At 41.6% G+C, this 25,337-nt stretch overlaps 2 protein-coding genes across 4 annotated transcripts; both read right to left on the bottom strand.

The window, feature by feature from the left end:
• Positions 1-2,328: 2,328 nt before the first annotated feature.
• csrnp2 (cysteine-serine-rich nuclear protein 2) lies at positions 2,329-13,021 on the bottom strand. Of its 2 annotated transcripts, none has more exons than XM_084367024.1 (5): positions 12,730-13,021; positions 8,442-8,614; positions 8,076-8,338; positions 7,617-7,913; positions 2,329-6,273 (listed from the first exon to the last, which is right to left on the bottom strand). In XM_084367024.1, exons 2-5 carry the CDS (start codon positions 8,599-8,601, stop codon positions 5,332-5,334), a joined length of 1,662 nt encoding a protein of 553 aa, XP_084223150.1. In that variant the 5' UTR covers positions 8,602-8,614; positions 12,730-13,021; the 3' UTR covers positions 2,329-5,331. The 2 variants fall into 2 exon arrangements, with proteins under 2 accessions (XP_084223150.1, XP_084223149.1); XM_084367023.1 differs by lacking the exon at positions 12,730-13,021 and adding an exon at positions 12,208-12,293.
• A 1,618-nt stretch (positions 13,022-14,639) lies between these two features.
• On the bottom strand, positions 14,640-24,215 carry tfcp2 (transcription factor CP2). 2 transcript variants are annotated; one of them, XM_084366063.1, is made up of 16 exons: positions 23,890-24,215; positions 23,372-23,572; positions 22,229-22,380; positions 21,191-21,267; positions 21,006-21,111; positions 20,657-20,763; positions 20,244-20,396; positions 20,040-20,150; positions 19,440-19,528; positions 19,242-19,293; positions 17,644-17,764; positions 16,821-16,911; positions 16,596-16,702; positions 16,157-16,299; positions 16,016-16,067; positions 14,640-15,880 (listed from the first exon to the last, which is right to left on the bottom strand). In XM_084366063.1, exons 2-16 carry the CDS (start codon positions 23,491-23,493, stop codon positions 15,843-15,845), a joined length of 1,521 nt encoding a protein of 506 aa, XP_084222189.1. In that variant the 5' UTR covers positions 23,494-23,572; positions 23,890-24,215; the 3' UTR covers positions 14,640-15,842. The 2 variants fall into 2 exon arrangements, with proteins under 2 accessions (XP_084222189.1, XP_084222190.1); XM_084366064.1 differs by having other exon boundaries at positions 17,644-17,737.
• Between the last annotated feature and the right edge of the window lie 1,122 nt (positions 24,216-25,337).

The raw sequence follows: 25,337 nt of genomic DNA, 5'->3' as shown, positions 1-25,337 counted from the left end.
TTGGCTGACTCAATAATGGCACACATACAAACACAAACGCACCGTGACTGGCACGGAGGAGAAGGGGAATTTTAATCAGGTAACTACAAGTGAAGAGGGAGAGCTTAAAGGGGCACAGCAGCGACTTTACTGTTGCACCTCCACAGAGTTTGGAAACTTGCAGGAGACACATAAAAGGTTCAGTTTGTACGAAAGTTGATTTTTGAGTCTCATAATTAATGAGACAGTATTTGAGTTGGGATTTAGACATTTAATAATAACCTGACGTACCAGATGGCTTGTTACAGAGAACAATCTGGGAAGGTGCTGCTAGAAACTGATTGGAAAGCGCGCACAGTTTAAAAAAATACCTGGCAGGTGATTGATCAACGGTCGCAGAGCGCTACCACCAGTGGAGCCAGTCAGGAGAGGAGCTAAAACAGTTTGTCCATCGAAAGAAGCCTTCAGTGCTGCTCTTTGCTTTTCTTTGCTAATCTCACCTGAGCTGCCAGAAGCTCATTAAAGGACGCTGATTCATTCAGAACAAAAAAATGCATAGCTTGAAGACTGGCGAGATATTTCCAGTGATCACCTGATCTTGTGAATCCAGCTGCCTCGCAAGATAACATTTAAAAACAGAATGATTAACATCTGCAGAGGCTGCAATGCCGTGACTTTCAGAGTGAGTCAAGCTCCAAAAACCCTGGATCCTAGACTTCCCATGATGCAACTCAACAGCATCTTTCATCAGTCTCTGCTCGCCTGATAAATGCCAACGTCTTAAAAATGTTTCTGCTGTAAATCTGTCCTCATAAAGCCCAAACTTTAGTAAAAGAAACTTAATGATGTCTGGAACTTCATGTGTAAAATCTGCCCTTTAATAAAACAATATGTATGCCCTCTTTAAAGGTCCAGTGTGTAGGATTTAGTGGCATCTAGTGGTGAGGTTGCACATTGCAACCAACAAAATTTCCCTTGCCTCACCCTCCCCTATATGGTGGCCATTAAAGGCGCTAAGAAAGTGTTTGGTTTGTCCGTTCAGGGCTGCTGTAGAAGTATGACTCTAAGATCCCCCTAAATTACACACACTAGACCTTTAAGATATTAGCAATCTTTAAAGCAACTCTCACAATCACTGATGTGACTTGTTTTTTGTACCAGGGGTAATTATCAGCATTTGATTTGTAAAAGCCAGAGGAAGGAAAGTAAACGTCAGCGCAGCGAGCCTGCATCCTGCATCCCCGAGCCGAGACCTCAGAGCTGTGTGGGTTACACTGGCAACAGGCCGCTCACGAGAAGCCACTTCTGGCTCAGGCCAGCGGGGAATAAAGGGGAGACATTGTGTCACTTTCCCCCAGCGAGCGACTTCCTGCTATTGAGGAGAAAAAGCGAGCAAATATTTTGGCTTCCACAATCAGTTGTTGCACCCAGTGAAAAGCGAGAGGCCCCCTTTTTTTATAAGCTGTGAGATAACTTAGAAAAGGATGTTACTCGCTGATCGTTCTGGGGAATCAAAGCCAGAAGACGACCTCTAACTGGCCGTGTTAATATCTATAATCCTGTGGCATGGTTTCAGTAACAGCTGCAGTGAATGTGTGATGTATGTGACACATGTATCTGTATGTAGTGAGCATGTTGTGTTTAGGGAGGAATGCACTGAGTTTATGCTGCCATCTAGTGGTCAGAGGTTGTACCGCACCCTGCAGACAAGTCATTGTCATGACCTCCAGTGTCAGACTGAGGACAAAGTCTTCACATTTCACACAGGATGCACAGATTACACACGTTTTTAGGTCAATAACATCAGTCTGCAGTGAATTCATGTAATAATAAAAAAGATAAAAATCGAGAAAATAAATTATTTAATCATATTTTTGAACTAGAAGCACTGAATTATATGAAAAATATTCGCTCTGGAGCTGATTTCTCCTCAAACTCCTATCAAGGATAATATGTTAGATTTAAAGCTTGCAGTGTTATTGAATCGAGAACAGTAAAATCACAAAAAAATAGATCGATTTTGTGAATAACTGATCAGTCATCGTGTCAATATCTAGCTAAATCAAGGTCATGGCAAAAGGTCGTAAAAATAGGAGTATGTACGCACATCCAAACCCAAAAACATCAGGTGCTCAGTCCAAAGTGAGCAAAACATGAAACAAAAAATGTAGTGCTCCAATATCCACTTATTTAATGCAGCATTTAGCACATTAAATACCATTTATTGTATTAAATATGTGGATTTGTGGCAGCACAAACCATTTTTTTAGCCCCCCCGATCATGCAAAATAAAGATCTATTAAAGACTAATATCAACACAACACACAGAAAACGCTCTCCTTTTTAAAATGAGTGTTTTATTGTTTTTATTTTTGTATAAAAAAACCTTTTTTTGTCCACTTTAGGCAACAGTTAGCATGAGAGTCGTTCTCACAGCTTCTTAGATGAAGTCTAAACTTATCGGTCTTTTTCAACAATCGCACAACTCCTTTCACACAGAGAAACACACAATCACATAGTGTAGTGGAGTTGATATGATGCAGTGGTCCCAAACCGAAGTCTATTAGTAGAAAGCCGAGGACAAAAGCGCAACAATAGGCAGCTTGTAATCATCATCACTTCAAAGATGGCACTATGTCAAGGCAAGTCACGCGAACACAAAAGGGCCACAATAAGTCTACAGCCTCACAATAACTACATGAGACCGCTCCGTTAACGTCTGATGGATGAAAGCGTCGTTTTAATTAAGGTTTGAAACCACTGCTTTGGTGCAACTCTTTAAGTAGATTTATATTAAGACGATTATAAAAAAAAAGAAAAAGAAAAAAGGCAAAGAAATACATCAGACGTCTCATACACAGCAGCACGTCCTGTGTCACCGAGAGCAACGGCCGCGATTCTCGGCGACAACACAGGACTGATTTTGTGTAAGAAGAGTCGGCACACTTACGCAGATCGGCATTAATCAGACGTAGTTTAGAAAAAAGACATTTAAAGACCAGAAATGTTATACGATTGCATTTTTACATACTCATAATGACAAAACACCTCATTCCAAAAAAAAAAAAAAATCGCCACATTAATGATTTGCAGTGCAGTAGCTATTGCGTTTCCTACAAGAGGCTCTCCGACACGTCGTAACATCAGTCATCAAGAAACATCTCCTTGAAAATCCTATTTCTCATGATGGTGAGGAGAAAAATCGGTGAATTGTAAAATCTATAACATCAGCACCTTTTTTCAGGAATAAAATATGTATCCTCGCTAATATACTCCCCCCTCCCTCCCCCCACCCCGCTTTTTTTCATAATACAGTACATACACATGTGCATGCACGACTCTCTCTCACACACACACACACAAATGTAAAATAGGCACACACGCACACACACACTGTACAGATTGAACATAAAATATACAAATCCGTGTCATCGTCAATCTGCTTCATAAATTAGTAACATCACATCATTTTTGTGGAACTGCTTTGACTCTTTAGGTGTTTTTTTCATCGATCCGCAGTCATCTCCTCATCATGGTTTGACTCATTAAAGACGCTATATGTAAGAATTGTCGTTTAAAATACTCCAAAATTAACTTGTGTCGCAGAGCTGGCTACAGAAGTCAGCATGCTAACCATCTAGCGTCTAGCGTTGTCTCGTAATACCACTTCGTCCTTCAAGAGAAGGTGGTGAGTCACAGTAGCATCCAGTCCAACAAGAGACGCTTGTGTAGTGCTGCTGTTAATGCTAACATGTAGCTAATGCTGTTAATGCTATCATTGGCTATGGATCTGGATCGATAGCTTATTAAGTAGGGTTGGATGATTTCATATGAGGATGTCCACGGTGAAAAAAACTGCAATGACGACAGTGGTCTTGTATTTTTTGAGTTTTTCTGACGAGTCGGGGTTACTTCGCTTTACTAAAGTTGAAGTAGCGTGTCCCCTCTGAGTCTGGAGGAGATCCAAAGAGCTATTTCGATAATGTGTGTTGGGTTCGCCTGACGGGACATGGAGACGCAACATTAGTGCACTGAGCAGCTGTAAACTTCTACTCTTTTCCTCCCCCACACGTCACAAACCCCTCTGATGGCGCTACTGTGTGCTCTCTGGTGGGTCGCCTTTTAAAACACAATGTTAAGATGGGACAGGGTTTAATAGTCGTAACTGTCAGCTATTGCCGATGGACGATGGCATCCTCTATCTATAAGCCTTTCCTTGTTTCTTACACGAGGGGTGGACACCCGAACTTTCTGCAGGTGAACAATTCTTACATATAGCACCTTTACAAAGAGGAGAAGATTGGGAAGATCCATTCTGGCGTTTCATCGTGACATGACATGACTGACTACATGGCGTTGCAGTGTAGCAGTGTGAAGAAATAACACTTTCCTTTCATTCGTAAGAAAACAACAAAAAAAACAAGGACTGCGAGGACTTCAAACCAACAGTATTTAAACCACAAAAGACACATTACTCAAAGAAAAAATAAGTAATATCATAGGCATTGTAACTACAGGTAAACTAGGGGTTTTTTTGTTGACAAATCGACTGCATTTGCACGAGCAGCCCAAGGTGAGCAGGAGCAACAACTAAGGCCAGTGCTAATCTGCTGCTCAGCGTTGGTTTACCTTCATCACAGCAGAGCCGCAACACTCGCTGCGCTCGGTTCACAATGTGCATACAGATCAAGTAAGCAGCGACCTCGGCTCTGCGGTGCACTCTGCAAATGCATATACAGTACACAAAAACAAGTATTTCCAGGATTATTAGGTCTATCTTCAGCGGAGGGTACTATCAGAGGCCTTCATTTGGCTTGGCTACAGCACACGTGTGCCGTAATGGAAAGTGAGCCAGCAAGTATCTAAATACGCCGGCTTCTCACGCACTGCAAAAACAAATTGTGTTTAGTGTTGATAGCTTAATACATCACCAAACGAAAGGCTTATGTCAGCATTCACACATTGTGTTTTCTGTTTGCTGCGTTGGAAATTAACAAAGCACTACTTGCTGCACTTTCTCATCGACAAATGACGCCTACACACAAGTGTTGTTATGTTTTTCCATTAAGGCCGCATCCATCACCCCCGACAGAATTACGTACAATGTTGCCTTGTAACTGCATCCATATTACTCCTGGGGAGTGATCTGTATGTGCTTTCAGCACCCCCCCCCCCAAACTTCTTCATGTATTGTACTACTCAAGCTCGTTCTCCACATTATTCAACGACAGTCACCACAAGAGATTGCAACCTGTAATCGTTCTTGATGATAGCAGTAATAAATGTGAAACATGTAATTTTTTTTCATCTTAGATGAAGCTATTGTGCAAAACATCTGCAGAGAAGCTAGAACTAAACTTCAGGAGGCAGTGGATCGACTTCTCCCTCCAGGCAGGAGCCCCGGTGGCACTGCTCCTCGGGGAGGCTCCTCTGGGGACTCGAGGGCCTCTCCTCCTCTTCTTCTACACGTTCCTCTGAGCACAGAATCACATTGGTCAAAGGCTTGCCCAAACTCTGCCTGCAGGTGATCTCTTCAGGCTTCTCATCCTTGGACTCCTCTCCTCCTTCTTGTTTCCTCTCCAAACACTCGCCCCCTCCTGAATCTCTCACCTCCTCCTGTTCGGCCTCCTCCGCTCTGGGCAGGGTCTCAAAGGCTTCGGGCTCGATGGGGCTGAGCTGATAGTAGAGCAGAGAAGTGGAGTCTTTGAGGAGGTCAGAGGGGCTCTCCTCCTGGTTGTCAGTGATGCAGAGCACCGTGGCCCCCGTGGGGAACGGCCCCTGCAGGAGGACCTGCTCCACACCCGGCACCTCTGCCTGCTCCCCTCCCAAGGCACCGGGCATGAGGCAGAGAGGCTGCTCTGTGAGACCTCCAGCGCCCAGCTCCTGTTGCACCGCCTCCCCCTCCGCCTCCTCCCTCTCCCTCCTCTCCTGCTCCTCGGCGCTCTGCAGGTGCAACACAGCTGTCTCGTTCTCTCGCTCCAGAATGTCCTGCTCTGCCAGGAGATCCTGCACCACCACCGTCTGCACCTCGCTCTCCTCCAGCTCAGAGTCTAGGCCAGTCACTGAGGACAGGTCCGGAGAAGTGGGGCAGGTGGAGGAAGGGGAGGACAACGGGTCAGATTCAGAAAACTGGTCCCCGTTCCCTTGTATCAGCATCCTCCTCTTCTCCAGGTCCAGCTTCATGATGGTGTGCAGGTAGTGAGTTCTGACACGTAGAGGGTTGAACTCGATGCGGCCCGCCACGTTGCCGCAGCCGTCCCGAGAGCAGCCGCATGGGAACGACATTCTGTCCACCTGAGGAGGAACACAGACGATCTCAGTTCCAGGTTTATTTCATCTGAACAGGAAACAGTCGAGTAAACAATCAGAACATCCTGATCTGTTTGCATAAGTGTTACATTATGAGTTATGTAAGATGACACACACATAAGATGATAAGGAAAAATCATGGCAACCAAGAGAGTGTCCGGTTACAGTGTAATAAGTCGGGCGGAGATAAGAGTTGTATTTCCTCCTAACGAGAGAAAACAGAACCAGAAAAGAGAAAAGATGATTTATAAAGTTAAACACTAAAAACATTACCAATACTCGAGCTACAACGAATGATTATCTCCATGGTCCAGGTCTATTAAACATCTGAAAATGGTCAAAGAAAAAAAAAAAAAAAAGACAAAAAATTCCTCACATTTCTGAGAAGTTGGAACATCTGAAACATCAAATCTTTGATATTTTTGCTTGAAAAATGGCTTTAACTATTAATCCACTATCAAAATAGTTGCTAATAGCTGTTTAGCACCAAATCACTAATCGTAGCTCTAAATAATAAATGCATAGAGATACAGTCATTAATATTATGTACTTTTCTTTCTGAACAAATATTAAATATCTATACTTTTGTTTATGGTATTCTATTCCTTTACTGACACGACAAGCATATGAACATACAGGATGTACCGAGAGGTAAAAGCATCTCAATATTCTGATTTTTTTGTCCATCATCTTTGATTTAATTAATTGATGAGAGAGGGAGGGAAATGACGAGTACAAACAGATGATGGTGCAATGATTCATCATTCTGCTGATTTTACTGCATCGATCAATAAAAGAAATCTTTTATTTCGACCTCAATGTTTCGTTCGCTTTCATTTTTCAAACAATAAGTTGAGTCTCGCAGGAACAATCGAACGTGTCGCACAACGCAGGCCCGGATACCGAATTAAACTATGAACGACCATTATTTGTGTTAAATGAAATAAAGTAACCTTTTTCACAGCAGACATCTTGGCTCGTCACAGCAGGAGCTCCCCAGGTGTTACTGACAACATTAATTAGTGCTCTTTTCTATTTAAGTGTTCCAGTAAATCACAACAGTGTGACAGTGAGGCAGCATGCACAGCTAAATGGGACTCATCATTAATTTTATTATTTACAGTTTTTTTCTTCCTACTATGACACGTAAAAAGATTCCCCCTGACAAAAAAAACCTGTGGGAAAATGAACTGCACATATCACTGAACATATTGCTGAAATGACTCAGTTTGATAAAGAGGGCACTCATTTTATTGAACAGAGACTGACTCAGCGAGCTGCACAGTGCCTCTCTTCTTCCTGCACACGGACGAGCCAACGCCTCTTACCTGGCACTTGATGCCAGCCTGGCTGCAGCCGCAGTGGCGAGGGTCGCAGTACAGGCGGCAGTCGCAGCCGCACTCCTCCCGCGAGAGGCGGATGGTTCTGAGCTCGGCCTTCTCGCGCGCGTCTATGCGGGCGATGCCGGAGGCTCTCAGGAGCGCTCGACGGCGCTTCGTGGGCAGCGGCTGGAGGAAGAAACAGTCGTCCACCTCCACCCCGTCCACGTCGAGGTCCTCGTCTGATACGTCCTCCAGAGTCAGCAGGTCGGCCTGAGCGCACTCCACCGTGCCGTTCCTCGTCAGCTGTGGACGACAGTTAGTGGAGAACTTTGAGCTGTAGACGATAAGAGACTGAAACCGATTAACCGATTATCAAAATAGTCGGCGAGCTAATCGATAAATCGTTGCAGCTCTACAAGGATGCGTCACATTTTAGTACTCTCGTAGATTTAAAGTGGACCCTACCTTCATCTTGCGAGCATTGAGCTTCTCTTGGCGCAGGTGCTGGCGTAAAGTGTGCCGGTGGCTGGTCTCCTGTTCGCGAGCGAACTCTCCCAGCGTGTAGTGTCTGATGGAGGAGTGATGACGGGCCATGCCCAGGGAGCTGCCCCCTTGGCTGGGCACGCTGGTGAATCCCTGCCGCCGGGGGAAGTAATACACCGTCACAACATCGAACCGTACCCGTTTGCCCCCCGGTGACGGCTTGTGGTGTCTAAGGATGGAGGTGGCTGAAGAGGGGGACAAAGAGAGAAACATTTGGGATGTTAAGATACAAAGACTTGTAATAAACTCTTTGAGTGGCTGTAACATGCATCTCCCGTTGGTGCTTACGGGTAAATGCAGTGCTAGAAGGGGGGTTGAGGCTGTCACAGCTGTCTGCGCTGTCACTGCTGGAGATGTCATCGTCTGAGTCCTTCGGTGTAGAGAATGGAGAGCTGTTGTCCACCTCTTCATATCGTCGTTTGAGGCTGAGGGACGAACCTGCCTCCATGGAAACTGGGAGTCTGGGGGCACAGAGCGGCAGACATGAGGCCACGGACAACACAGACGGCAGCAGTGAATGTGAACAGAAAGATGTGCAAGAGTGGAGATTTATCCTATAAAGGATGAGTTCAGCCAAAACATTGTTTTTTTCTTTTTCCTATCTCATCAATCATCTCAGGAAAATGTTAAGATATATTAATTAATGTCAGTTACAGGTGCTGATTTTCACCACAAATTCTTTTTGGTGCTAAAACCTCTTTATTCGTACCTAAAGGAACAGTTGAAAAAATTTAAATTCAGTCATTGTCTAGTCAGCCTCAAGCCGATGGAGAGTCAGGTGAGGTTTCGTAGTCCACAAAACATTTCTGGAGCTTCACAGCAAAACAGTGTTTCAGCATCCTCCTGAACGACTGAAGTAGATGGGGACTATAACAAAAAAAACATAAAATGGCTCCATAAAACCCGTCCATGTCTCCTGAAACTCTGAGGTCCAGAACTGATTTCGGTTTTAAAAAGGGTGTAAACAACATCATGGAGACATGGATTACACTGGACAAGCTGTATGGAGCCATTTCCTGTTTGTTTTAGTTGTTTTTTACATTTTAAAAAAAGTCCCAATCTACTTCAGCTGTTTAGCAAAATGTTCACCTGACTTTCCATCGGTGTGGACTACAATTTTCATTTTTGGGTGAACTAGTCCTTTAATTAACGAGAGGCGGGGTTGATGATTTATGTTTATTAATTGAAGAAGACAAAATGCTCCTGTGGCGACTGAACAGGATCGTCTGCATCAAACAGTTCCTGTGTGAGGTCGAGCACAGGAACCGAACGATGACATCAGCTGTTTGTACCTGTCTCCTTTCATTTGTATTCCAGCTCCATCACTTCCCTCCCTCCCTCCCTCCCTCCCTCCCTCCCTCCCCCCGCCTCGCCTCCCCTCCACCCCTCATCTCACACGAAATCCTACTTTGAAATCATCAAGTCCAGAAACGTCACCATGGCAACTAGGCAAGCGCAGTTTATGCGAACAGCCTTGAAGCGAGTGATCTCTGTGGCTCCTCGCTCTACTTCTCTATTAATTCTGACACAAACAGTGCAGCGGGGATCAATACGAGTGGATCTGAACGCCGGAGCCGATCAAACGAAGCCGCGGGAGAAGGTCAAACAAGGTGAACGAAGGCAGCTGAATGTCGTATTAGGTCGTGCTCTATAGATTTGTGGTCAAACTGCATCTCGGAAAGTTTTACATCGTCCAAAACACAATCCAAATTAATAAATATCCACTGCATGAAGACAATATCTGTTCCTCAAGCTTATTATATCAGTATTCTCAGCGCTGATCAATAGTTTGCAACTCTACATCTGTGTGAGGTAAATGTTTAACCAGGCCCCGGGTTAACACGTCACATCCTGCTGACAGCATTCTCTAAATGAGCCATTGTTTCAGTTTTCAGAGGGAAAAAGCAGCTTTAAATGGACTAATATGCAACATTTCTGTCATCTTGTACAGTGTAGTTGGTCCTGAAGCCAAACAGAGAGATGATGTAACGATGATGTCATATAAAGACAAATCCTGGACTGTGAATAATGAAACAACTCCTGCAGCCACAGTGATTTTACTGCTGTACTCGGACTCCTTCGGTCTGAAAAAAGCCCTTAAATGAGATGTAAAATCTTAAATATGAATTATGGGGCAGGTTGGGGAACTAATTCTGGCCTTTGTGTGTAAAATGATGCTGCAGAAGTTGGTTTGTGGCGTTATCGTGCAAAATCAGTGATCGACCCGTGTTTTTTTTTCAGAGTCGATATTGATTATAAGTAATCAAGGAGGATGTTGAACATATTTACATTAAGAAGCTGGAAACAGACAATTATGACTTTCTTTTACTCAAACAGATTATCAGAATAGTTTGAGAGCTGACAACTAATCGATTAATTGCTGTAATAATCAGGGAGACTGAACTTTGTATTTAAAACCGAAATACATTCTCAATAAATAAAAATTCTTCATCTCAAAATATAGAATAAGTAGCGACTGAATGTAATTAACCGAATTTACTCAAGCACTGTACTTAAGTACAGCTTTGAGGTAATTAAAGCTGCATTATGTAGTTTTGGGGAAGAAATGTTTGAGAACAGTTCGTTTATTCAGTTATGGAAATAGAGTTTGTGTTATTACCTCATTAATAATGTTAATAGTAAAAGTTTAAATTTATCCTCCAAAACTAGAGTGCTTTATTTATTTATTTATTTAGTTTAAAGATTTGTTTATTTGATTACTTTGCAAGTGATTTGTGTGTTTTGGACGGGACATTGAGTGTAACCATAGAGAACAGATGCTCCATCAGAGCTAGAAAACAAACTCAGAAATAGTTATTTGATATATTTCCAACACTGTCTGACACTAAACAACTATGAGCTTGTGTTTTCCTTCGTGGACAGTTTGTTTATTCATTTTATTCAGTCATGAAAGTCATGAAGTGAAGATTTTTCTCTTCTCTTAAAATTTCTTGCTCAAAACTACATAGTGCACCTTTAATTTAACTGCAATCAGACATGCAATATTGTTAAAGCGGAGAAATATCAGCCCTAATAATCGTTGAAATGGTTGAAGTCGCACACAAATTCACATTTAATGAGTCTGAAAGGGACAATACGTAAACATTTCTGTTGAAAACTTAAAAATATGTCAACATTCATCACAGACATGATGATGTTCGTGTGTTGTGTTGCAAAGACATCTACTAAAGTTAGCATGCTAACCAGCTAGCCCTGGCCTGTGCCGGTCATGGACGTTATACTACATCTGGACACAGATTTTGGCGCCCGGCTAACATGAATGGTGATAAGATAAATCAATCGTGTGGCTCCTCTACACTTTCTGAATTGTATTGGATCGAATGGCTCCAGCTATAATTGCATCCAGCTGCTTCTTTCCACAATGTAAGCTTATGGGAAAAACGTGAGGATGTCATTACGCGACAACCGTCCTCACAGCCTGACGCTGCTCCTGGGGGGCTTGCGTTCCTGCACTAGCACTGTAAACACTAACACGTCCCTGGCTGCACTGCTAACTGAACTAACGAGCTAAGGGCAGCTACAGTTAGCGGTGGTTAACTCCTACATATGACCCCTTTAAACGATGAGGATGCAGGTGCGTTTGCAGCGTCAGTGTGAACCGAGCGCTCCACCTGGGGACTCCAGTGTAAATGGGGCAAACACAGAGCAGAGAGCCGAATCTTGACGAGTATGAAAATGAGCCTGCTGTCCCTTTAAGGCCTGTGTTGGACAGTGGCAGGATACAGTCTGCTCACAGGCTGGCTGTGACTTCACGGTGTGTTTACCTTCAGGGACATGCAGTGTGTGCAGGGATGTATTTGTTTTAACTGTGTGCATGCAGCAGCTGATCAGACTGTGGTGGTGGTGGTGGTGGTGTGGGGGGTGGAGGTTTTATCAGTCTGACAGGCAGAGACTCGACCTCTCTCTCTCTCTCTCTCTCTCTTTCTTTCTTTCTCTAGCTCTACCCATTTTTTACACACACACACACACACACACACACACTGATACACACAATGGCAAGCCGCCCGGTTAATGAAACACTAAACCCTCTTACCTGGGGCAGAAACAGGGACCCTTATTCCAACCAACTCGCAGGTCTGTCTCCAGTGTGAGCTGCACATCAATCTGTAAAACGCCCTGTGAGACGCTTTTTCTCTCTCTCTCTCTGTCTTTTCTTGTTTTATGGTTGCCAAAACCCGAAAAACCCGAGTGTCCACACTTTGCTCTTGCACTACGGCAACCCGAAAGTGATCTGGCTTGAGAGCTTTGCGTGACTGTCAGATTTTTGGTTGGTGTTAAATCTGAGGCTCACTTCAGGGCTCCATGCTCATTGTTCTGCACAGAGGAGCGGAGCGGAGCCGGATCTGTGTGTTGGACCTGCGGGTTTTTCCTGGAAACGTTGCATGCCTCTGTCTCTCTGTCTCTCTGTCTCTATCTGTCTTGTCTTGTCTGGTCTCTTATCTATTTAAAGGGCAGACAGCAGAAAGAGGGACGTCATTGTGATCAGCAGCGGTTTGTTTCAGCCCCACAACACATGAATAATGTACAAAAAAAATACAAAAATAAAAAACTGCACCCCCTAAAATGTCTTATCTTCCTGCTGTGAGCCTTGAACTGCTTGCGATGGAGAAATCCGCTGACATCTGTGTTGGTTTTTATCCCTCTTTCTCAGCGGGGCGGGTTCGGTTCGGGCTGGTTTTGTCCACCTCGCTTGTCTTCTCGCTTTGACGCGGGTCGGGTTATTTTTTTTTTTTTTTTTTTTTTGTTTGTTTTGGGGTGGTTGGTGTCTAAATGTTGTAAATGGACCGAGAAGACGCCTCTCCTTCCCCCGGTTCGCCCCGGCCCCGGTTGTTACAATGTAACAATGGAGGAAGAAATTCTTCCCTGTGGCCGTATATATACTTATTGTGACATCACAGGCATGCCTTGCGCCGGAGCATGCTGGGAAATGAAGTGAATTCTCAATTCTTCTTTTTTTTGGCTTCTTCTTTGTTCATATTGAGCAGAAGCACACGTGCACAATTTGACAGGATTAATGCACAGATGTTCTTATTTTATTAACACAAACCTGCATCTTGCATATAACATTATTATTAATAATAATATTATTATTATTAATGTGTCTTGTTAAAGCTACAGTTTCCATGGCAACAAAATGACTGTGCAAGTCTGTCATAAGCCTCCACATCTGTCCAACAAAAGGTAAAGATATGGGTTTAATAAGAGGGATGAGATCTGAGGCGTTAAACAACCTCCACGTTGATTTAAACACGTTTCTTTCATTATTGCATGGATTGTAAATAGGAGTGAGACGATATGAACATTTTATGTCAGGATTATACCGGCCAGAATAATTGCAATTCATGATATTGTCCCAATAATCAACTAAATAAGCTTAAAACTCTTAAAATGGCACTAAAACATACTGAAATCACTTCACATTTTGTTCATTTGTTGACAGATTGTTTATGTTTTGTCATGAAAATCATTGAGTGAAGATTTTTCTCCTCTCTTACAATTTCTTCCTCAAAACTACATAGTGCACCTTTAATTTACCAATATCGGCACCGATAATCGGTCTACCCCAGGCAAAATCAAGTTTGTAAATAGGAACAGGACAATATGAAAATTTTATGTCAGGATTATACCAGCCAGATTCATTGCAGTTCATATTATCCCAATAATCAACAAAATATGCTTAAAACTCTTAAAATGACACTAAAACATCCTGAAATCACTTCACATTTTTGTTCCTTTGTGGACTTGTGGTTTGTTTATTCACTTTAAAAGTATGTAGTTTCATAAAAAAGAAACTCATATATTATATACTCATATTGGATATAAAAGGTCTCGACTTCATTATTTTATCCTATTAGACGTTTGTGTGAAATATTGTCATAATTATCATATGAAATGTTGAGTAATAGCCAACTGGCTCAACAAAGTGAACTTTGTTTTCATGCCGTCCCACCAGACTACAGAGCAGCTTCTCCCTCAGGCTGTGAGGCTCCTCAATTCATCCTCATCACTCTGACGTAAAACAAAATGTTGTACTTTTAAGACTAATCCAACCCTGTAAAGTCAGAATATGACCCAGTGGCATTGACAATAACTATTCTAAGCATACAGAAACAGCCAATCCCGTTGCTGAAGGACTCATTTGCCTATGCAAAGCGGGGTCAGTATTAAAATGAGACCGTTACATAACCAGATAAAAGTTCCTTGTAATACGTTTGAATATGAAAGATCCCAAATTATTGGTTATCGTTCATAAGCTCAGACACTTTGTGCAAGAAGTCAGTAAGTTAAAGGAAGTTGGGACCCTAGTGCTACGGTACAAGATATATGGATTTAGAAAGATTCTCCAGGCAACACAAGAGAGAAAACCACCTGAATTAGCTTTTCCTCTCTTTAGCACCATTATGCATCTTAACAACAGCAAAGTTTTGGGCACTACGGTTGTAAGAACACAGACAACAGATGGCGACCAGTACATGGGTCAGTATTTTAATAATGCTGATGACATGGGGGGCAAAGATGGACATCTAAAAAATGTCAAGCTATCAATTCCATGTAAGCAGTACAATGGACCAAACATAAACTAATCATATCTCTTCCACATGCAGCTCTGGTGTGACCAACAGCCCATTACATGTATTAGTATTCGGAAGTGGTAACATCCAAAAAAACAAATGATGAAAAGAGTCAAGTATGTTAAAAAAGATTTTTTTTTTTAAAACAACTGCCAAAGTAACACACGATTCCTTTTTGAAAATGCTTTAAAATAAAGATCTATGTACAAATAAAGTTGGGAAATGGCTAAAAACAAACATGATGAAATGCTAAAAAAAAAAATAGCAGACAGGAAGAAGATGGAGCAGACACAATTTGCTGGTGTTGTCACTGTGGTCACTAACATCGACAGTGTTTCATCATCATTCAAGATCCATAAGTAACAACCACGAGTACCAGTTTACGCTCTACATGATATTCAAGGACCAACTGGGAGTCTGGAAAAGTTAAAAGTAACAGTTCGATCCGGTGAAAGACTGTTAGCTCGTTAGCTTCTGAAGGAATCACAGATCTGAACGAGAACAGCTGGATTCTGGCAGTTTCTCTTAATGTCCTGTTTGCCTCCTGTGGTTCTTTGATGTGACTGCGACTGTGTTAGCTAAACCATGTTTCTTGCAGACCGCTTGAGTGGATCCCGTAAGGCAAGACGAGAAATCAAGCTGCGCTGCCGGGTGAGAGTCAAGAATGTCGGACCCTGCCCCGCTTTAATATTTTTTTTTTTGTCCTTTGTCCTTTTTTGGTTGTTGTTTTTTTTGAAGAGCTGACAAACAAGCTTTGGCACACCAGATGCTCAGCTAACAAAAACAGTGAAAAGCAGCTGCAGTGCCACTCACCTCTGTCATGAGACATGAGCGACACAGGAAAAATGCAACGATTTAATAGGGGAGACAACTGCAGGGCGAGGAGGAGGTTGTTACTTCAACTGTGGCTCCCTCTAAAGTAAGACGGTAAGGTATAGTGAGGAGAGGGCGGGTTGCTTCAGTCACATAATCCTCCTAGCAGCCTCAAGAAGTTACTTGGGGCATCTCCATATATTCCAGGAAGAACGAGGAGTACGACGCTCTAGAGGGGCTGACTGGACAAAGAAGACAGCGGCGCTTTTCTCCAGCTCGGTGTTCACTTCAAGATGATGTGGTAACCGTCGTTTGTGTCATCTGGAAAGAAAAAGGCAAAACATAGCGGGAGAGGGTGTTATAAATAAACCTGCAATGATTGAGTTCATCAAGGCGCCATGTTAAATATAGAAACGAGATAAATCATCATCTTTTATTAGTGCGGCGCTCGAATACCTTTCATTGTGTCCAATACAAAACATACTTCATCCTGGAAGTTCTGAATCATCTGTGAAAAAGAGAGTAAACGTTAGCGGGAATCTGTGACTGTGATTTGAAGGTGCAGCAGGTTTTAAAAAAATAAAAACTTGACCTTACCTCATCACTGACCAGTACGTGGATGCCAGTGGGACCCTGTTTAAAGATCTGATTTATCTGTCTGGGTGAGATGTTGAAGAGCTGAGCGATCTTCTCTGTCAGCTCAGCAGATGTGAGCTCCTCAAGGTAAATGGCGTGATATACTGCAGGGAAAATAACAGGTTCAAAATGTACAGAAATGAGAATTTTTGCTTTCCTTTTCTATAAAATAAAATCCAATAATTGATGTGTACGTATGTGTCCTCTTGCAGACAGAAAGGATTTTACTTAAAAAGCTACACCAGCAACTTGTTTGACATAAATACAAGAATAATATAGAAGCATGAACAGCAGCAGCTACAATTTAAAGGAATAGTTTGACATTTCCTGTCATGAATTCAGAGTTTCTTCTCTGCATTTTGCTACAACAAACACACGTGAACCTCAGATGTTCACTGACCAAAGAAAGTGTTGGCGGCAGCATCTCCGTTTTCATGTTTCACTTGCTGCTCCCGTGTCTGCTGAGACTCCTGGCAAACGTAGATGGTCAGCCTCGGGCGTACGATCCTGTAAACGGCATCCAGAGGGAATCTTATACAATGTCCATACATGGACGAAGCCTTTCTTGAGACAATAACAGGCTAAATACATATTGTCAGATGGGATTTAACTAAAGAAGACTCACCGTCCTTTCAGTGCGTTAAAGAGCCGTATGCCATCAGCCGGCCCACAGATCTGAATGACATCCTCTCTGGTCAGCTTCAGCAGGTCTGCCCCTGGTACACAAAAAACAAGACCCAGCGCATTATAAAACCTGTCCCTCCACATGTGAACATGAACTACTAGGGGGTACGACAGTTTACAGGAACGGTCTTTTCACTTATCCCATCACCAGGGAGGTCACCATAGAGGGTCAGCTACAGACCCGTCCTTGGGGCTCGTGTCTGGCTAAAAGACACTTAAGCAGATGCTTTGTGTCATGCAGGGTTGAGGTCTTGGTCCTCAAGACAATAACAGCCCTTTTCCATCTTGTTTTCTCACATTGTCACCCTCTAAATACAACATGATTTCTTGTCTGCAGCCCCTTTTCATACATAGGATATGCAACACGGTTGGATTCATCCATCTCATGAAGTACTGACTTGGTAATGAGAGAATGTTTTGCTGGATATTTACGTATTCATCCATGCATTTTGGAGTGATTGTAAAATGACTATTAAATGGACATTTTTTGACAGTGTTACAGGGATGTTATAGCTGCCGTGACTTCAATCTAAAAGGTGCTTATTCAGACATGAGACCCTCATGTGAAATTGCCATCACATTTACATAATGAGGTAAATGCCTGAGAGTTGCTCTTTTCCACTCACGTTTCTGGCTCTTGACTCGCCAAAATGTTACAAATGATCAGAGACACAAACAAGGAATTCTGTCGAACCGTTTTGCGACAGTCACAAGTGACACGATACTAAAATGGACAGGTGATCTGTATCATAGAGAAATTTTACCTGAGAAGTTGGTGAACAGGCGACAGTAGGGTGAGAAGCGGTTTATTAAAAGCCACTGTTGTGCATCTTGCGGCGTTGCTGTTGGTAACAAATTCTGCGAGGAAAGAACCAAGACAGGACCCTGAACGAAATATTTAATGAGAACATAATCAAAGAGTATCAGAGTTAGCTTACAGAAGTCACATGTTAACAATGTTATAATACATTTTCTGGTTGTTTCACAGCAGCTACGTTCTAAAGCACACAAAAAAAACCTGGGGATGGGTACCGCATTGCCAGATTTTGTCTGAATTCAGCCAAAGCGCACTTACACACTCAGTCCCAAAGAAGAACGGCACATTGGGCAGGCCAAGGGGATTATTTTTAGCAACATCACTGTGCAGAAACCAACATCAGGTCAAGGAGAATAGCATTTCAACGCTAAAACATAAATAACTTTGACAAAAGGTCAATATTGGGATTTGAGTATGCGAGGGAAACTACTGGAAGCTACAGAATGATATATACATCCCAAATATACAAAGAAATAATGGACATGAAACATGTAAAGACACAAAAAAAATGAGAGATTTGATCAAGGCTGCCTTCTGTGTCTTCCATTTAAGGACTTTTCAGTCGTCAATATATTAGGCATAAACAAACAATTACAGAAAGTCTATTTTAAAGTGACTACAAGGAACTTTCAGTTGTTGTTGATTCTTGTGGCCCCTTTTGATAAAAGCAGTACGACACCAGCGCCTGCTGTTGTAAACATCTTTGCTAGCTCGTGCCAACGCCACCACTGCCTGCATTTGTCCTGGAAGCGAGTGACAGAGAAACCGCAGGATGGATCGCAATGAGGTAAATGTATTTATATGTGATCTTATATGAGATATATGTGATAGGACCCGAGCACAGGCGTTAATAATAACTATATAAAGATAGCAGTCTTTTCGTTGATGGTCTCGTTTGCTGTTACGGGTGATTTATAATCATCAGAGGAAACACAACTGTTTCATAAACACCTGAAAGTTCCTCGTAGTCACTTTAAATAAAGAAATTAACACGATGTAACAGTCAGCATCAACTTGTTAACTTGGTGCTATAGTGATTGTTAAACCTTTTTAATTCATAATGTGGGTAAAAATAATGTAACTATTTTATTTCATGAGATGTTCTTTAATTTTTACTAATCATAATTGGGTTACATCACCCTTCCTTCATTTCTCAATAGGTGTAAGTAACTAAAGCATGACGTCTCAGCAGACATCAACCAAATATACATCACGCACAGCATCAAATATTCAGACAAGTCCTCTTTCAAGGTTAAACAATAGAGGCACTGACTCGTTGTCTGGTTCCCAGAGAGAGGAGTTCTGATGTCATGTCTGTGATGCGAGTTGACCTTGTATTTCTGATTTATCATTGTTAAATTCTGTCATGCACACCTTGAGGCAGATTAGGCTTATTTTTGTTTACTGCCTCAGAGGATCGAGGCAGCGGTTTAACACCCAGATGTCAGCTTTGCATTTGTGAATATTAATATGCAATGCTTCAGTGAGGCAGTGGGGAGGAAGCCAGGCAGTAAATCCAGAGTGTGAACATGTACTTGTACTTACTTCTGATACCTGAACGACCGGCTCAGGCGGCTGGTGGTTTGGTGATCCATTTCTGAAAAGGATGAAAAATTGACCGTGTCAGAAATCCACATTAAGAAGAATCTAAACACACAGTGCAACTATGTGGATTATATGGTAAATTAAATTTGAGGCAGCATTTATCATTAAGTACTGGCAGAAAACATGAAGCACTCATACCCCTCTGCAACCGGGAAGCTGTTGTGTGTGCTGTTGAAGCCAGGAGAAGGGGAGTTGCTGACGTATGTGACCTCAGGCCAGGGACAGCACTGCAACAGAACGACACTTTTGTTATTGTGGCATCGAAATAACCCGAGAAATAAATGTCTGCTGCCAACAGTTATAAGCTGAAGCATTCCTTTGCATTTAATGTATCCACACTGTGCGTTACTCTAATTGTATGTCATCCAGAATTTAATTTCCAAGTAGGGGAAATTTCCATGAATCGATTAGTTGTTTGGTGAATGAAATGTCTAGAAAATGGTAAAAAATGTCAATCTGTTTCCCAAAAGGCCCAAGATGACGTCCTCGAACATCTTGTTTTACTCACAACCCATAGATATTCTGTTAACTGTCATCAAGGAGTAAAGAAACCAGAAAATATTGACTTTTCCTCATCAGAGAAATTACTCAAACTGATTAATCAATCATCAAAATAGTTGGCCATTGATTTAAAAGTTGAGAAATAATCAATTTACTGATCAATGGCTGCAGCTCTATGCCAAATATTCTCAGGTTAAAGATTCACAATGTGTTGATGTAGGTTAATAATAAGCTAACCTCTGTCAGGATTGTGGTTTCATAGGAGGGCTGGTACTTCTCCTTCTCCTGTGGAGCCCTTTTCTCCATCTTCTCCCTGTCGGTCTTCTGCTTCCTGTCCGCACCCTTAGGCTGAAACAGGTCAGATGGGGTCAGTTAGGTGGCTGTCTTTGATAGCAAATGTTTGCATTGCCGTACATTAATGTTTCTTCTCATTCCCCTCACCTTGAAGACTTTGACCTGACAGGAGGCAGAGTGGAGGTGTTCTGTATACTCTTCACTCTCATTTGCTTTAAATGTGTCGATCTGGATGCGGAAAGGCACACCCTTTTCTCCTCCATGCTTGCGCATGGTGAATTCTGTGCTGATGCAGTGTACCTAAAAAAGTAAAAAGGAACATGAAAGTAAATCTATACGGGAATGATGACATAATATAAAGCTGAGGTCAGTGAAATCAATAAATGAAATCTTGAAAAAAACAGTTGCATTAGTGATTACTGTCTGCCATCAACAGAATAGATGAGTGCACTGAATGTTAACAAGCTTAGCTCATGATGCTCAAAACTGCCTCAGATCACTGCCGTTGCTTTAAATGAATGAAAGTAATTTAGGACAACAACAGTTGTCCGTCATGCTACCTGGATAAAAACTGAGGTTCTTTTTGATGGGTCCCAAAGGAACTCCACAGTGTTAAGCTGAGTAGGGTTAGCCCTGGGGTCGATTATGCCGACGGACATGGGGATATCTGCAATGGATCAATGTAAAACAAGCTGTTATCAAAAGAGTTCTTAAAACACAGCAACTTCTCCATAATATCACCACTGTCTTCTCAACCTTGTACTCATAGATCCTAAACTGAATTTACCCAAAAACTACTGGATGGTTAATACATATAAAAGGCTGCACAGCAACTTTCTTCTCACACACAAATCCAATACAACACCCTCAGAACAAGAACCTTCTGAAACCATCAAAGTCAGTGCTCACCCAGGTCAAGGATGCGATCCCCGGGCCTGTTCCAGCGCCAGCCTTCCAGCTGCTGGTGCTCTGTGTACTGAAGTCGTCGGTCATGAAACACCACACGGATGATGCTCTGAAATTCAAGGCCAATGTTAATGCCATGTAAGCTAACGCATACATAATATGTGTGAAGCAGCATGTCAGAATCTTACCTTCACCATTTTACCAGTGATTTCCGGAAGCTCCCCAATTTTCCGATTGTCAAGCATTCTAATTTCATAGGACTGGCCTGCAATGGTAAATCAATATCATTAATAAAAAGATCTCAGCTCCTACAAGAAGGTCACAAAACACCAAACATTCACAGTTGACCTTTGGAGTCATACAATAATACATCATTTCTGTATTTTCATGAAAGGAGTCACAGAGTAACTCTAAATTTCTCTTTACGAAGGAAAACAAAAAAATTAATTTTTGTCTCCCATTAGATATTCAATGTAACTTCTATGTGTTTACTATAGTTTGTTGTGGAGATCCAGTGTGAAGTCTTGCCTGGGTCTGAATCCCATTTTAAGTTTTGTTCCTCACGTTTTCCCGTGACCACTTCTATATTAGTGGAGGTGAATAAAGGGCAGGTGGCCCAGGTAGAGCGGTAACATACAGATTTTGAGCACACTCATTTGGTAGTTTATCAGCTAATATTACTTTACAAACTACATCATCAGTCATCTCCCTCTCATTTGTTTGGGTTACAATTAGGATGTGTCCTTCTATATACAACATGCCTGGACCCTCAAGACAGTCTGGCCTTTAGGACTGTCTTAATAATAATGATACAGTATGTTGACCATGGTCACAAAGGCACAACTACAAACCCAAGTCTGCAATACAACATATATTGGGAGATAATGATGGTACACCAAACTATCTGTGTAACAGAAATTAAAAGATGTCTTTCAATGTCTTTCACAACTGCCAGAAAAGAGTGTGTCGCTCTATTGGTGCCAGGGAAACGCATACAGACCATACAGCAATATTTTTCCATATTGATTTCCCCCCTGCCCAGATTTCCATTATCATTAAATGTGCCTGTGATGATTTGAAGTCACCCAGGTAGTAAAACATCTGGAATTACTCGGTCAAAGGCAACTACAACTCCTTTCAGTGGCGTTTTTATTTAGTATTCTCAGACATCGATAAATTTACAGAATGCTGAAAAACACACTGTGGTTGTGAATCCTGATGCTGACCTTGGTTGAGGTAGGTGAGTGTTTCATCATGCAGTTTTACAGCAGGCGAGGTAGCTGCACACAGAACATACTGAAATGGAAGGATCTTGTTCTCGCTGTCTGGAGGCAAATTTGACTCCTCCTGCTTGAAGATGGGGAGTGCGAGAACATCGCTGGAGAACGAGAGAGACAAGAGAAAAATGCTTTTTATAAAACAAGTCTACAGAAAATATATCTTAATATTTAATTGTTAAAATGATTTAAACCGTGTTAAGTAAAATGGAGACTGTACTTCTGCCATTCATCACTAGACAACACTGAATGGCGGATTACTGTGTCCCAAAGCTTTACAGTTCATTAATTATAATGGAGGCAACTGGGGCAACACTACTAAATACCAAGGTATCCAGTCAGGATCTCATTGCTGCTCTCAACAGAGGCATTTCAGGAACAAGCGAGCACTCTGCAGCTTGTACAGTATCATTTAACAGTGCACTTAACCAGCCAGAAAAGGGCACAAAAGAGATGGATCTTTCTCCGGCAAAGCAGAGTGCCTGAGTCAGCAAAGCCCAAATGGATTTCACATCATTTCCATCACAAAAAGCTGAGCACAAGCATCATAAATATCTACTTTGATTTGAAACTCTTAAATAAGACTTCAACAAATAAAATTTTAAAAACACAGAGAAATGTGTGCAGATTTATTTACACTAATGTATCAGGGGATATGCTGCCTTGTCGAATAGTCGCTGCTTTGCAATGCATCTGCATGTGGTGATTAATCTGCAATCTCTCAGTGAGTGAGTGAAAATTTGGTTTTGATGGATTTTCAAAACAAAAAACATTAAAAAATAAATAAATATGTGAAACAACCTACAATGCAAGTTCAACAGTCTTGAAGTTACACACTGTTAGGTCAACTGAAGTTAAATTTAAGCTTAAGCAGCTGACACAGATTCACTAACTTTAGAAAGTGACAACTGATGGAGGCAACACCTTGAGGGTGCCATTACAATTAAGCCCCCTCACACAACAGAAATAGATGATTGTATTAATATCAATGACTGTAAGAAGTCACAAATTAGATGATGTAGTATGGTCAATATCAATGTGTAGCATGTTCAGCTGCACTCAGTCCAACGGGATACAAAAATCACACAGTACCTCATGCTATACGCCCCAGCACCGAGCTCCTGACCAATGCCCGAGAGACTGGCATCAAAGTCCTGTGCCAGCCCGGACTCAATCACTTCATCCGTGAGAGGCAGCTTCAGAGCCCACGCCATGGTGACGACGAGGAGATCTTACGGAGTGCAGTTCCGGTTAAAAAACTTCAGTTTTACGTGTTTCCCACAACCTTCCAATCTTTAAAGAGAGAAAGTGAAATAAGTTAATGATCAACGAACGTGGCTGCAACTTTTAAACCGTACAAAAAGAGGTTGAATTGAGTGGGAACACCCACAAAAACCAAGACAAAAGGATCAAATTAGCAAACTGCGTAATGGTCTGAAAAGTGGTTATCATTCTTTAATGCAGAGCTTCTGTCGGTAACGTTAACGGTGGACGCGTTTTACGTAACAGTGCACTGATGATGCACCAAGATGAAAATAACTCGTGTTAAGCCATATCATTTTTCGTGTTTACTCAATATTTAGTAAGTTAAAAAAAAATACACGGCATACCTTAAGGTGAAAGTGTAGCTACGCGCTAGCACTGCGACAGTGTCATGCCATCATGTCGCGCTCCTTCGCTCCAGCACTAAAATAAACATGTCGAGCTAACCACCACTACAAGCTGCATAGCCTGCCAAGCTAACTCAGCAAGTACGATGCTAGCCCTTCTTTCCCTCGCGTATTGCGGATTTACGAAAATGAATTATTCCTGGTAGACATATCTATAAATTAAACACATCAAATGTGGCTATTTTTTTCTTAAATTTAAGTAATATAATGTCTTGCTTTTGTTTGTTTATCTAGCTTCGTCAGGAAAAGGAGCATCCGTAATATCCGGTTTGTCTTCTTCTTCGTGGGATTTCAAAGTACACGCACAGAGCGATGGTGCTCATTAGCGCCCCCCTCTGCTTATGGCCGATACAACATAAGGATGTTTACTGCTTTTAGAAGTAATATTAATATATTTTACCCGTAAAATAAACAATTGTTTTCATTCACTAAGATCAGTGATCCCTATCAAATATAGCAAATGCAAATGCTGTAAAAAAAAATATCAACACACAACATGAGAAGTTATTAATAAAGACAAGATTTATTCGATTAATCTGACAGAAAATGACAAAAAGAAATCATTCAACATTTGTTTTTCCCTTGTCTCATTAAGACCTGAACTTATGTGCTTTGCAGAATCAGATAACTAAAAACTGATATCTTGTAATTATAATTTAGCTCTTTTTTTCTCTATTGATAACTTAGTATATTAAACAATATGATGTATTGTCTTCCCATATTAAAAGTGAAGACAAAACGCATGTTAAAGCAAGACCTTTGCATTATTAATTATTTGCTATGGTTACTGTATGTCCACTGCTATTTAAGCCTACTGTTATTCAAAAGGCAAACATGAGATGGACTATAAAATGCACCATATAATTCACAAACTCAAAGGATGTGATTAATGCATATTAGAGTGTATATTTAATCTGCAGTATTTTTACATTTCATCTGCATAAAAAGGACATTTACTTAAGGATGCTGATGATTGCAATTTTGCCAGTACTGCTACCTTTTGCAAAGCAAAGATTTTTGTCATTCAAGGACATTAAAATTCAGAAATGTAATTCTCTCACATTCATCACTGAGACCTTGCACCATTTGTAACCCTTTTACTTTCCCTGCTGTCACTAAAGTGCAAAGAATTCTTGAAAAATTGGCAAAGATAAAGAAAACCACCATTGTATTGTTCCTACAGAAAGGAACATCTTACTGCACATGCAAACACTCTTATAACTCATTCGGATCGAAAGTCATAACACATTGAACCACAAAACTCCTTCCTTGGCTGAACAGTAAGTCTTTTTTCTCATTAAGTAAATCAATTTGATTGATATTTGGCTTAGTAAAAAGTATAGCAAGGCGTTAACGTTCCTAGGCAACATGAGATTATTTTAAGTTGA

Source organism: Pagrus pagrus (assembly GCF_965226575.1).
Source record: "Pagrus pagrus genome assembly, chromosome: 11".
Classification (NCBI taxonomy): domain Eukaryota; kingdom Metazoa; phylum Chordata; class Actinopteri; order Spariformes; family Sparidae; genus Pagrus; species Pagrus pagrus.
Note: the sequence above shows the minus strand (reverse complement) of the source record. Positions and strands in the feature narration are given on the sequence as shown.

Coding starts and splice junctions, on each gene's coding strand:
- csrnp2 (XM_084367024.1), bottom strand. CDS start 8,601: ATGGAGGCAGGTTCGTCCCTCAGCCTCAAACGACGATATGAAGAGGTG. Junction 8,339..8,441: donor TTCTAGCACTGCATTTACCC/GTAAGCACCAAC, acceptor CCCCCTCTTCAG/CCACCTCCATCCTTAGACAC. Junction 7,914..8,075: donor TCAATGCTCGCAAGATGAAG/GTAGGGTCCACT, acceptor TGTCGTCCACAG/CTGACGAGGAACGGCACGGT.
- tfcp2 (XM_084366063.1), bottom strand. CDS start 23,493: ATGGCGTGGGCTCTGAAGCTGCCTCTCACGGATGAAGTGATTGAGTCC. Junction 21,112..21,190: donor TCACTGGTAAAATGGTGAAG/GTAAGATTCTGA, acceptor CTTGAATTTCAG/AGCATCATCCGTGTGGTGTT. Junction 20,151..20,243: donor GTCAGGTCAAAGTCTTCAAG/GTGAGGGGAATG, acceptor GACCTGTTTCAG/CCTAAGGGTGCGGACAGGAA.